Genomic DNA, 14,014 nt, shown 5'->3' on the forward strand with positions numbered 1-14,014 from the left:
ATAAGAAGCTCACTGAATTGCATGGGATGCTCAAAGTGGTAGAGCAGGATATTAAGAAAGGCACGCATCAAGTGTTGATGGTGCAGAAATCGGCTAAGTTCAAGAAGAGTTGGTCCAAGAAAAAGGCTAAGGCAAAGGGCACGGAGACGGTAACCTCCGCCGCTGCGCCGAAGTCTGGACCGGACTCAAAGACCATTTGCTATCATTGCAAGGAAACTGGTCACTGGAAGAGGAACTATAGCAAGTGGCTTGCAGAGCATGGCAAGAAGGCCGGGAATGCTGCTTTAGGCAAAGGTACACTTTTTGCATATGTTATAGACATTTACCTTGCTGACATACCTAGCAGCTCTTGGGTATTTGATACCGGATCGGTTGTTCACATTTGCAACTCGATGCAGGGGCTGGTAAGAACTAGGGTGTGGCACAAGGGGAGATTGACATCAGGGTCGGCAACAAAGCAAGAGTTGTTGCGTTGGAGGTCGGGACGATGCAACTCCGGCTTCCTTCTGGATTTATTTTGGAATTGAATAATTGTTATTACATTCCTGCACTTAGTTAGAACATTATTTCTGCCTCATGCTTGATGAGTCAGGGTTATGAATTCAATTTAAAGGACAATGGTTGTTCGATTTATTTGAATGGTATGTTCCACGGCTATGCACCCATTGTTGATGGGTTATTTATATTGAATCTAGAACAGGAACCGGTCTGTAACATGAATGTCAAGAGGCATAAGCCTAATGAGATAAATCCAACATACTTCTGGCATTGCTGGCTTGGACACATTAGTCTAGAATGCATGAAGAAGCTCCATGATGATGGACTCCTAACTTCGACCGACTTTGGATCGTTCGAGACATGCGAATCATGCTTGCTCGGCAACATGACTAGGTATCCTTTCGCAAAGAGTTGTGAGAGGGCATCCGAGCTGTTGGAACTGATACACAATGATGTGTGTGGACCAATGAGCACAACTGCCAGAGGTGGCTATCAGTACTTCGTGACTTTTACCGACGACTTGAGTAGATATGGATATATCTATTTGATGAGGCACAAGTTAGAAACTTTTGAAAAGTTCAAAGAGTTTCAAAACGAGGTGGAGAATCAGCTCGGCAAGACTATAAAACTTCTATGATATGATCATGGAGGTGAGTACATGAGCCAGGAGTTTGATGATCATCTGAAAAGCAGAGGTATAGTACCTCAGCTCGCACCTCCAGGTACGCCACAAAGAAATGGTGTATCCGAACGGAGGAATCATACCTTGTTGGACATGGTTCGATCTATGATGAGCAAATCGGATTTACCCTTGTCATTCTGGGGATACGCTCTAGAAACTGCAGCTTTCACACTTAACAGGGTACCATCAAAATCTGTAGATAAGACACCGCATGAGATGTGGACCGGGAAGACTCCAAGTTTGTCTTTTCTAAAGATTTGGGGTTGTGAAGCATTTTTCAAGCGACTTATGTCAGACAAGCTTACACCCAAGTCGGACAAATGCATATTCGTGGGATATCCGAGGGAAACCTTGGGATATAGCTTCTACAACCGGGAGGAGAACAAAGTGTTTGTTGCTCGGAACGGGGTTTTCCTTGAGAAAGAGTTTCTCAGCCGGGAGGCCAGTGGGAGGACGGTCCGACTTGAAGAAATTCGAGTACCACTCGGGGACGGCTCAGCGGGTGATGAGATCATACCAGAGTCAGTCAGGGAACCCGTAGTGGAAGCGGCACCAGAACCACGGAGGTCGGAAAGATTGCGCAGAGTGCGTGATGTATTGTTGCTAGAAAAGGACGAGCCAACCACGTATGCGAAAGTGATGGTGAGCCCGAATTCCGAGGCATGGTTAGAGGCCATGAGATCCAAGTTAAAGTCCATGGATGAAAATCAAGTCTGTGACTTGGTTGATCCGCCGCCTGGCGTAAAGGCCATTGGCTGCAAATGGGTCTTTAAGAAGAAAACTGATGTGGATGGAAATGTTCAGATCCACAAAGCTTGACTTGTCGCTAAAGGTTATGGACAAGTTCAAGGAATTGACAGCGACGAGACTTACTCGCCCGTAGGGAAGCTGAAGTCGGTAAGGATCATACTAGCTATAGCTGCATATTTCAATTACGAGATATGGCAGATGGATGTCAAAACGGCTTTCCTTCACGGAAATTTAACTAAGGACATGTATATGATACAACCCGAGGGCTTTGTCGATCCGACTATCACTAGTAAAGTATGCAAGCTCAAGAGATCCATTTATGGGTTGAGGCAAGCATCTTAGAGTTGGAACATTCATTTTTATGAGGTCGTCACTGGTCTCGGTTTCATCAAAATCGATGAGGACGCTTGCTTATACAAGCAGTTAAGTGGGAGCTCGATTGTGTTCTTGATCTTGTATGTGGATGACATACTACTGATCAGAAATGATGTTTCAATGCTGAACTCGGTCAAGGAATCATTGAATGGCAAGTTTTCAATGAAGGACCTTCGTGAGGCAGTTTACATTTTAGGCATCAAGATCTATAGAGATAGATCGAAGAGGTTGCTCGGCTTGAGCCAAAGCACGTACATAGATAAAGTGTTGAAGCGGTTCAACATGAGTGAGGCCAAGAAAGGGTTCTTGCCTGTCTCACGTGGTATAAGGCTAAGCGAGACTCAGAGTCCTTCGACATCTGATGAGCGAAGCAGGATGAGTCGGATTCCGTATGCCTCGGCAATTGGATCCATCATGTATGCCATGATATGTACACGACCTGAAGTTGCTTTTTCAATAAGCCTAACAAGTAGATACCAGGCCAACCCAGGTGAGAGTTACTGGGCAGCGGTAAAGACTATTTTGAAGTACCCGAAAAGGACTAAAGAGATGTTCCTAGTTTATGGAGGTGAGGAAAAGCTTGTCGTAAGGGGTTACGCCGATGCTAGTATCCAAACCGACAGAGATGATTGTCGATCACAGTCCGGATTCGTATATGTCATGAACGGAGTAGTGAGCTGGATGAGCTCCAAGCAAGATACGATGGCCGATTCTACCAAAGAAGCCGAATACATTGCGGCTTGTGAAGCTGCAAAGGAAGGTGTTTGGATCTGGAACTTTTCTGGATGATCTTGGTATTTTCCCATCCTTGGTAAAACCATTGGACCTTTATTGTGATAATCTGGTGCCATCGCACAAGCCAAGGAGCCGAGGGATCACCACAAGACCAGACACATAGATCGGAAATATCACCTGATACGAAAGATCGTAAAGAATGGTGATGTTGAGTTATGCAAAATTCACACGGATGCAAATGTTGCAGATCCATTGACTAAGCCGCTTCCACAATCCAAGCATGAGGGGCATGTAAGAGCTATGGGCATTTGTTGTCTATTTGATTGACTCTAGTGCAAGTGGGAGACTGTTGGAGATATGCCCTAGAGGCAATCATGTATGATGATATTTCCTATGTGTTTATGATTTGCAAGGAATGACGAAAACGATTCCCGAGCTCTTCGTGATGCTGAAATCAATGAAGGTAGAAATCAAGAAAAACATCAAATGTTGATGGTTGACAAGACCACTAGTTTCAAGTAAAAGGACAAGGGAAAGAAAGGGAACTTCAAGAAGAATGGCAAGCAAGTTATCACCTAGATAGATCTTGCATGATCGTAGGAATTTTTTTAAAATACTGCGTTCCCCAACAATAAGGGAGCAACTGTGCCTGCCTGGCCCCAAAGCAAGTCCCAAAGCCTTCCGCTTTGGTGAAGGAAGATCAGGACGGCGACGCGACATGACGGAGGTCATCGTGGAGCCCTCTGCGCGTCATGGATAATCAGGCGGAGAGTGCCTTTCATCAGGATAAGCATCGGTGCCTGTCCCCCTTTGAATTTGCCGCCCTGTGATAACCCTTTCCTGCTCATATTTTTGGGGAAGAGGTCCGAGGCACCTATAAAAGGGGCAGTGCTGCCACCATAGAAGGGGATCATGTAATCTCTCCATTGCTAGCCCCATAGAGCTCCTACTCATCTTGTAGCTCCAAGAGCACTGTCCACAAAGCAATTTCACTAAGTAGGAGTAGAGTTTTCAACGCATGGTGGCCCGAACTTGGGTATCTCGTTGTGTTTCTGTCGTGCCTCGTGCGTAGCTCGTAGTCTCGTGGTTGTGAGCCAAGTCCCCAGAGTTTGAACCAGGGTTTGGGGGGATTTCCCGTAGCTCAGAATCAATCCCCCGACAATGGTTCCCGACCTCGCGCTGTCGTCTTCTTCTTCCTCGGGCCCTTTGCTTGCATCTTTGGCGTTCGACAAAGGGGATGGAGGAGGCGGCCGTCCTTGATCCGGCGCAACCGCAACAAGAGAGTTCACGGCCCGGTGGAAGTTGGCGCGGCGGCGACAATGGCTCCATGGACGACGTGGTTCCCCTGCCGCTTTCGCTTCATGCCGACGGTAGAAGGAATAGGCGCGACGACTCTGATTGGTCCGATGACGCATGGAAAACGTCAGCCGGGAGGTGTGGTGGCTCCATGCCGGCGACCGGAGGCGCGACAAGGAGAGATGGCGAGGGACATGACATGTTGACGATGGAAGGAATAGGCACGATGGCTTTGATTGGGCCGACGACACATGGAAAACGCCAGTTAGGGGCTGTGGTTGCTCCATGCCGGTGACTGGAGGTGGGCGAGGAGAGGCGGCCAGGGACCAGAGGGATTGGCGACGACGGCCCGAAAAGTGAGGAAGTTCCCCTCCCACTAAATCGCAAGTTGGATAGAGCTAGCGGCAAACTGGTTGAGGAGGGGGAGGGGGTGTAGATTTGGCACCTATACGAGACCTGGTCGAAATGATTTTTCGTCTCCCATATATCGACGGTTATTTTGCGGGGCAGGAATATAAAGCATATGCTAGAGTTGCTCTAAACAACACGCTCGCTCATGCCTCGTTGGCTCGCCTTTTTTTGGCTCGAATCCCCTCTCTTTCTTGGACGAGCACGCCACCGCCGGAGCAGTCCTTACTGCCACCGTGAGTCTCTCCTCCACCGCTAGGCGGCCGTCGCCCTCTTCAGTCGCGAGCGACCTTGCTCCGCGTCTCTTCCACCGGTCGCCGCCTCTCCTCCACCGCTACTCATACGCCAGCCGCCTCCCGTGGCGACGACCCTACCCAACCCAGGAGCCCCTCCATTGACTGCTGGTCCTCCTTTTCCTTTGCCCTTACTCCTTCCCGCGGACCATCGCCCGCTCCTCTTCACCCCACTGACCATCCAAGACCTCCATCGTCACCCCTTGCTCCTTTGCAGTCGCACTACACTCCGTCCCACCGCCGGCCACCTCCGATCTCTGCCCCCCGCACCGCCATCCACCTCCGAGGGGATGCAGCCCACACCGGCACCGGAGGGGATACAAATTAGAGAGACCGTGCCGAATTGCATATGTCCAAAGCTGTTTGGTGGACCATACAGATAGCCGTCCGTCCGTCACCCAGACAGAAGGCCCAACAGTCCGTCCGTCTGGCTTTCCCTTTTCCGTTTTTCCTCTTCCAAAAACTCATCTCCCACCTTGTCCCGCTCCTCTCTGCTCCGCTGCCCCCCTCCCCTCCCCTCACCGGGAGATCCCAACCCAAATCCTCCTCCGCAACGACCCCCCGAAACCCTAGAAACTCGCCCCCACGCTGCCTTCGTCCCCTCTCACCCCCTCCGAGGCTTCGCTCCCGGTTCCGGCCACGGGCTCGCTCTGCGCTGGGCATGTGCTGCGGCCGCCGTGCCGGAAGATGACCTCCCAGGACGGCGCCGCCCCGCCGCCGGCCCCGCCCAAGCGCCCTGCCCCGGGGGAGCAGCCGTCGTCCGAGGTTCTCGTCACCTACAAGCGCCGCCGCACGGCCACCCGCGGCGCCAGCTCCGACCCCGGAGCGGTAAGCATTGCAATCCCTAGCCTGCTCGTCTTCTTTCTTCTTCCCCCCTCCCCTTGTTGCTGTTGCAGTTGGAATATCTGGCCGTCTTTGCTCTCTGGCGCCACCAGCCGCCCAAGATTTCATTTTGAAGCGCCTAGATTTGCAACTAGGTTCTTCCAATGCCATGAATCTTGCCGCCGCCCAGCAATTCTGTACCCAATAAACGAAATATCTTTTCCTCTGCAGATGTTCTGCATAACTGAAAACTATGCTCAGTGCTTTTCCTTTGCTTGCTCTGTGTGCAGCCTTGTGCCACCACCGTCCCCTGTAGCGGTACTTCTGGCCAAGATGGCCACCAGATCCTGCCCAGACATTGGATTACTTGGAGGAACACGTTGGAGGGCTTCCTGCAATCCCCAGGTGTAAATAAGGGTGGAGGGATTCAGTGCTGCATACAAGATGCGCTCAGATACAATTGCTGTCGATCAGTGCAAAAAGTCAGTAATAATGCTCTTGTTCAGAACATATACTCCCTCCATTCCAAAATAGATGACTCAATTTTGTACTAACTTTAGTATAAAGTTGAGTCATCTATTTTGGAACGGAGGGAGTATCTCATAACAGAAGCAATCTTGTGTATAATGTCTATGATAGGAATTTCCCCTGATAGTGAATTTGTCTGTGATTTCCAGGGCAACCTAAATAAAGGCCAAGGAGCGTCAGAAGAGCATCCTGCTGGAGTAGCAGGTGCTAAAGAGATTAGCTCCTCTATTGCATTAAAAGATGCGATTGCAGCATCATTGGATGCCAACACAGCAATGTGCAATAATGCTCTCCTTGACATTTTTGTCTCAGAGAAGTTTGCCATGTTGTGTGATTTGCTAGTTGGAACTTTCCATGTGAGTAAGGTTCATGAGGTCATTGATTTGGGGAAAATTGACGCCAACATGAGAAATGGAAACTATGCACGGAACCCGGCTCTGTTCAACGACCACATCCAGCAGGTAGCTATTTCTCATTCATTCATTGGAAAAAGTAGCCGTGTTCTTGATTATTACCACAATTCAGTGCTAGGCGTTTTGCTATCGCCTAGAGCCTAGTCGCGCCTTCTTTTACTATGATTATTACTGTGTTTTATGATATCAAATAGAGACACGCCAGCATCACTTCTGCTTGGCAGCCTAGAGTAGGCCTTTTATGCACTGTAGTGTCTCAAATGGTCCCTGTATTTTCACCGTGGCATCTGTGAGCACACGTAAACCAAAATTGTCGAATAATTCTTCTGCATGCACAGTTCAATGCTGGAGTATTAATCCAAGTGAGGAAGTTTTATTTTCCTCCTTCCGTTACTAAAATGGACAGATAGCGAAAAACAACTGTAATGTGTTGGGGTAAGATCAACTAATGGTTAGATTTGGTGAGCTGTGTAGACGGTAGCGCTCCACCTCCCACGCCTCTCAGAAGATGTGTGCTGCTCTTCTTATTTTTTGTCTTTTCTCCTTTTCATCTCTTTTTTTGCTTGCTATAAGTATTCCATGAAACATTCAGGCAAATAATACTTTAATATGTATGTATATTTGTGCATGATATAGATATGGGAGAAGTTTGAACAAGTTGGCCGAGAGATGACAAGTCTAGCCAGCAATCTTCCAATCATTTCACGAGCTTCCTATCAGAAGCAAGTAAGTTTGCAGTTTTTACCCCCATACTTAAGAGACATGTATTTCCGGACAACTGTACCTCAAGCTGCTGTTGATGCTTAACTTGTTGCTATAATTCCTCTTTATGCTGCTGCTGAGCAACACTTATGATATAATCTTTACAGGCTTCTGGAGTTTCTGAAGTAGAGGTTGCTGCTGAGCACAGGATAGAGGTAATTGGTGTGTTTGTGGACAGTTTGCTGGCCACTTTTAAAATGGTTACATCCAGCTAATAATTTTTACTGATTGCATATTTCATTAGGAAACAAGTCTGGGTGGTTTTGTCGAGAAAATCCCGAAGGATTCAAATACGACCACACAGTTCTCCCCATGTGATTCCGGTCATTCTACAATACCAAAGCGATCTGGGACATGTGGACTTGGTCGAACTTGCACTTGCAAACAATGTGGAACCAGTGCAGAAGAAGAAAAAAGCCTTATATGTGATGGATGCGACACGACATACCACTTTGAATGTGTGAAGCGACTCCATCCTGCTATGAAACAAATCCCGGACAACTGGCACTGTCCTGCCTGCAGCAGCAATAAGGGAAAGGGAAAGGGAAAGGGAAAGTCTGCAGGCGCCAAGAAGAATGTTCATGACAGCCTGCATGGTGATTGTCCTCTGTGTGACAAGCTTGAGGTCGTCAAGAAGATAGAACCACCTGAAGTTGCCAGCGGAATCGAGGCAGCCGACGAAAGAGAAGGGAGCTCGGTGCCGAGTGTGGAGGAAGAGAATGAGCCGGACCTGTACACGACCGCCCTGTCGAAGCTGTGCAAGCACTGTGGCACGTGCGAGGACGACGACAAGCAGTTCCTGGTGTGTGGCCACCCTTACTGCCCCTACAAGTTCTACCACATCCGGTGCCTGAGGACGAGCCAGATCGCGCTGGAGAAGCAGAAGAATCTGGAGTGCTGGTACTGCCCCTCCTGCCTCTGCAGGGGCTGCTTCAAGAACAAGGACGACGAGGAGATCACCCTGTGCGACGGCTGCGACGAGGCCTACCACGTGTACTGCATGACGCCCAAGCACACCTGCGTCCCCAAGGGCCACTGGTACTGCCCGCTGTGCAGCGTGCGGCGGGCAAGGGAGGGGATGCAGAGGTACGAGAAGTCGATCCTGAAGAAACAACAACATATAAGCGCCAAGCGTGCGAGCCAGTCGGACGACGCTTAGCCTAGTTGATGATGCTATTGCTTGGCCAAGAGGGGAGTAATAAGCAGAGCAGCGTTTTGCAAAGATGTTGCTTGGCCAAGCTTTGCTGGGTAAAGGAAAAGGAAGGGACGATGATTATTCTTTGGCCCTCTTTGGAGGGCCATATATGATATATACACTGGCTTGAATAGTTGAATCAGAGCCAGTCAGTTGTGTAGTTGACACTTAGAAAGTCTCGCCTGATGGAACGCTTCTTTTATGTAGGCTGTATTATTATTATTTGCACGAAACATCACTTGATTTGTTGTGTTTTTACTTACTTAGTGCCAGTTGTTCCATTGTAACTCTTGTAAGGAACGAATGATACGACCTTGTCAATCTCTATTCATTGCTGTTGTTTGGTTATAACTAACTCTATTTTTGTGTTATTTTGTCACACCTAGGAACCCTATTTTTGCAAACTGGTTTTTCTTTTTGCATGGGTAAACTTATTTGTTGGGACCTTATAATGTAAGAGTACAATGCAATGTGCTTAGAGAGTTGTTTGCGAAAACGTACCCTTACATTATAATTATATACTCCCTCTGTTCTTAAATATAGGTCTTTTAAGAGATTCCACTCTAGACTACATACGGGGCAAAATGAGTGAACCTATACTCTAAAAGACGTCCAATATATCCGAATGTAGTCTTTATAGTGAAATTTCTAAAAAGACTTGTATTTAGAAACGGAGGGAGTATATAAGCAATAGGTCTATGCTATAAAATACGCATCGGTGCTTAAGAAAACACAATTTTATAGTTTTACAAACGCCTACTCTAAAGCCCATTGCATTGTACTGCTACTGCAGGGTTTGACAGGAGATTCGGAGCGGCAAATCCTAGGAGTTAAATTGTTTGCTAATTGCAGTGGCGAATCTCGTTTGCAATCGTCTGTCATTATCTCGCATGCCACGTGTCCAGGCCAGGATAGAAGCATGACGTGAAGGTAAGGAAAGCAGTAACGCGTTCCATGATGACAGGGAAGAGCCTCTCCTCTCCCTCCTTCACACAAACCGAGCTCTCAACCTAAAACCAGGACCAATCCTGGCCTGTGTACCCTCTTCTCTTCTTTCTCCCATATCTCGTGTCTTTCCTTCTCTTCTCAAGAGATCGACGGCGCCGCCTCAAGTTCTCGGCTTTCTAGAACCTTCTAGAAGAACCGCCGATGCCTTATAGAATGGGTCGTCCGGAGAGGAGTTTTCGATGGATTAATTGATTATTGATTAATTTGTTCCGGAACGCCGGCCGGTTTCGGTTTCTTCCCTGGGCCTTGGCCTTCTTCTTCATCTTCTTTCGGAAGAGGCGCGATGGAGGATGGGAAGATGGGGAACGTGGCGACGGTCCGGGCGGTGCTCGCCATCCTCCAATGGTGGGGCTTCAACGTCACCGTCATCATCATCAACAAGTGGATCTTCCAGGTCCCAACTCTTCTCCATCCCCCTTTTTTATTTACCTTTTATTTCCTCCTCATCCTCATGTGCGCCTCCTCGTGTTTTGATGGGTTGATCCGTGCCTTCAGGTGCAGATTAGCTAGTGATTTATCATGCCACGAATGTAAAAAAAAAGGAGTTATCGGATTAGGTTTCCTTGCCAATGGTAAAAAAAGAACTTTTAGGAGGAGAAACAAAACCTCAAGTCCTTCCTTTCGTTCATGTGTTTGATTGCTAGTTTATTCAGAGTTAAACTAGAGGGTAAACCAACATGCCCTGATGATCTAAAAAACCAACATGCCAGGTTTCAGGCTTCATTCAGAGTTTTTTTTGTACTGATATGTTTGACAACAAGATGAATCTAAACATATTTCACCTCCAGTGACATATGGATGAATATTCCCCCTGGGCTTCTTCCACCATCTTTGTTTGGGGGCTTATTTTATGTTTGCATTCAGTTGTCAAGTACAAGTCTGATTTCTTGGACTAGAAATATACAACATCCTGCTGCTGGCACTGGCACTATCCTCGTTAATAAAGAAATTATCCTCGTTAATAAAGAAATTATCTGCTCCTTGCTCTCGATGATTTGAAGTTTTTCTTCGATGCAGAAACTGGAGTTCAAATTCCCTCTGACCGTGTCGTGTGTCCACTTCATATGCTCTTCTATTGGAGCCTATATCGCAATCAAAGTGCTCAAAGTAAAACCACTCATCGAGGTCGCCCCCGAGGATCGCTGGAAAAGGATATTCCCCATGTCATTTGTGTTCTGCATAAACATAGTGTTGGGAAATATCAGCCTGCGGTACATCCCGGTCTCTTTCATGCAGACCATAAAATCCTTCACTCCTGCAACAACAGGTTCTCCCATTTCTTGCTCTCCATTCAACATGCCCTTTTCACGACTGCTGTCGCATATTCTGATTCATTGAAGAACAGTTATTCTGCAGTGGTTGGTCTGGAGGAAATATTTTGAGTGGCGCATATGGGCTTCTTTGATTCCAATTGTGGGTGGAATCCTCTTAACTTCAGTAACTGAACTAAGCTTCAATATGTTTGGTTTTTGCGCTGCCATGGTTGGCTGCCTTGCCACATCTACAAAGACCATCTTGGCAGAATCCCTGCTCCATGGATACAAATTTGACAGGTAAACAGTTGATCTGATCAGTTTACAGAAGAAATGATTACATACCAATCTGTCTCAGTTTTACAACAAAGAATTTAAGGTGTAGGGGAAGGGTGGCTGTTGTCATGTGATGTTTCATAGTAATTGTCATCAGAGATTATCATAGATAATGGAATAAATACCGCTGCTGTCATCATTATTATTATGTAGAATCTCTTGCTATTTTTATAGTACCGCAATCAAGTACGATCTTGCACATTTTCCTTCTAGTGAGGTGATTTGCTGTTCTTTTTCTTCTCTGCAGCATTAACACAGTGTACTACATGGCACCCTTTGCCACCATGATACTATCGATACCAGCGATCGTACTCGAAGGGAGCGGCGTAATCAACTGGCTGTACACATACGAGTCAACCGTCCCTGCACTGGTCATCATAATCACCTCGGGAGTTCTCGCCTTCTGCCTGAACTTCTCCATCTTCTATGTTATCCATTCAACGACAGCGGTGACCTTCAATGTAGCCGGCAATCTCAAGGTGAGAGTAAGAGTGTGAGGCTCTATTCCGCTTTGTTCTGCTTCCCCAGTCCAAGTTTGGCACTGACAAACTGGTACCATGATCGGTTTGTAGGTGGCTGTCGCGGTACTGATCTCCTGGATGATCTTCCGGAACCCGATCTCCGCCATGAACGCCGTGGGGTGTGGGATCACGCTCGTCGGCTGCACCTTCTACGGCTATGTGAGGCATTTGATCTCCCAGCAGGCCGCCTCCCCAAGCCCGCGCACCCCGAGAAGCCGGTTGGAGATGCTCCCCCTTGTAGGCGAAAAGCAAGAGAAGATCTAGCAGCAGGACATATAGGCGCTCTTGACAATCATAGGAATAATAATGAACACACAGCATTTGGGGTTAGAAAGAGCAAAGTTTCGTAGGATACATATTTTGGTGTTGGTAACGATGCTGTACTTGATCCACCCGACTTAATTTCGCTGTTGTTTCATGTCAGTTGCTGCACACGGTTTGTTCTTCGTGGAACTGATCAGACATTTTTTGGCCTGTGCTGCTGGACAAATACTTTCTTGTGCTAGTATAAATTGTTCAGGATGCTGCTTGTAGTAGCATCTGACTACTGACGCTAATAGACTGCTGTTGAAATTTGGGCACAATTTTTTGTTTCCTCCGAAGTGTTTTTTTTTGTTGTTGACGGTGACCATGGCAGGCAACAGCGGGCCTGAACCATTTTCAAATATATTCATCACTGCAAAAACAGAAGACGATACAACACCAACCATTTTCAAATTTATTGAAAAAAAAGAAGACGATACAACACCACAGCTGAAACATGTAGGACGAGGCGATTCGCTGCCCAGGCTCAGCTACATCCGCGATGAACAGAAAATTCAAAAAAAAAACACTGGTGTTGTATCGTTTCTGCCTGAACTTCAAATAATCTGAAATTTGAAGCGCACCTCACGCATCAAATTATCTTCCATGCAATTTTGTTTTCGAATTTTCTCTTCACCGGGTGCAGATGAGCCTAGGCTTAGAAATGGATATTCGCAACATATAGCACACAAAGAAAGAAGAGGAAAATGTATATAGAGAGAGAACCAAAAACAAGCCACGACAAACAACCAGCACCGACAAATTTATCACCTTAACATTAAAAACAAAAATAACAAGTTCTTACAGATCAGCAGAGGAACAAGCACAGAACACTACCTAAGAGAAGACATAACATGATGATCAAAGGTAATCCATGTTTCTTGTGTTCCACGGACCACGGAGCCCAGCATATAGCAGAAATGCCCAGCATGAACAAACGATCCCCACCGGGAGGAAAACATGAAGCCAATAAGAAGTTTAGCAGAGAAGAAAGACAACAACTACTAGTATTTGGCACAACACCAACAGATCCCCGAACCACCCGTAGAAACTGGACATGAAAAACAATGGTCTCCCAGTTTCAACATTTTTACATAGGGAACACAAATGGGACCTAGCCCAATTTCGCTTACAACATGTTATCTCTAGTATAAGCAGAGGATCCTCAAGATGTCGCCTCGCAAACAGCCCGGGAATTTTCGAGCGCCTGAGCCATCATCCATAATGAGCACTAACAAATGTCTATTTTTTATTTTTATTTTTGCTGGTGAACAATGTCTCTTTGCCGATTCATGGATTTAGTGTAAACTCAGCTTTGCTTTTTATTTTACGAAAGAAATGGGAAACTCAGCTTTGCTGGTAAACAATGTCTCTTTGATTTAGTGTAAACTCAGCATCGGGAAACTCAGCTTTGCTGTGTCGTATTTGTACGAAAGAAATGGATAAGTGTGGATAAGGGGGGAAATTAAACAGAAACAGCAAAAATTAGTCACGCTCGGTGGGACTCGAACCCACAATCCTTTGATTAGAAGTCAAATGCCTTATCCATTAGGCCACGAGCGCTTTGTGTTGCACTTTTTCAAGCTTATTTATTTGACATAGGGATTTGAACGCCTTGGAAGTTTGAAGCCTCCGGATTCTTTGGTCGCCAAGAGCTCTTATAAGTTTTACAGTTTTTTTTTGCGGGGGAAGTTTTTCAGATTAATAATACTATATGACTATATGATGATGTAGTGCTCAGGCTGGTTTTGTATCATGTGTCTTTTGCACTTACAGGGCTAGTTCATTTAAATTATATGCGGATGTGTATGATTCTTTTTTACATGTTATGTGACA

At 46.6% G+C, this 14,014-nt stretch overlaps 2 protein-coding genes and 1 non-coding gene across 3 annotated transcripts; 2 read left to right on the forward strand and 1 right to left on the reverse strand.

Moving 5' to 3' along the window:
* The first annotated feature begins 5,460 nt into the window (after positions 1–5,460).
* On the forward strand, positions 5,461–9,105 carry LOC119330052 (PHD finger protein EHD3-like). The gene is made up of 6 exons (XM_037603160.1): positions 5,461–5,865; positions 6,150–6,341; positions 6,537–6,848; positions 7,437–7,526; positions 7,670–7,717; positions 7,807–9,105. Exons 1-6 carry the CDS (start codon positions 5,725–5,727, stop codon positions 8,719–8,721), a joined length of 1,698 nt encoding a protein of 565 aa, XP_037459057.1. The 5' UTR covers positions 5,461–5,724; the 3' UTR covers positions 8,722–9,105.
* A 602-nt stretch (positions 9,106–9,707) lies between these two features.
* Positions 9,708–12,456, forward strand: LOC119330715 (UDP-galactose transporter 1-like). The gene is made up of 5 exons (XM_037603834.1): positions 9,708–10,159; positions 10,783–11,032; positions 11,111–11,318; positions 11,602–11,833; positions 11,927–12,456. The coding sequence occupies exons 1-5, from the start codon at positions 10,049–10,051 to the stop codon at positions 12,137–12,139; spliced, it is 1,014 nt and encodes a 337-aa protein (XP_037459731.1). The 5' UTR covers positions 9,708–10,048; the 3' UTR covers positions 12,140–12,456.
* A 1,212-nt stretch (positions 12,457–13,668) lies between these two features.
* Positions 13,669–13,741, reverse strand: TRNAR-UCU. Its single transcript has one exon. It is a non-coding gene; the product is annotated as a tRNA-Arg (tRNA).
* Between the last annotated feature and the right edge of the window lie 273 nt (positions 13,742–14,014).

This window comes from Triticum dicoccoides, chromosome 7A (genome assembly GCF_002162155.2).
Source record: "Triticum dicoccoides isolate Atlit2015 ecotype Zavitan chromosome 7A, WEW_v2.0, whole genome shotgun sequence".
Lineage (NCBI taxonomy): Eukaryota > Viridiplantae > Streptophyta > Magnoliopsida > Poales > Poaceae > Triticum > Triticum dicoccoides.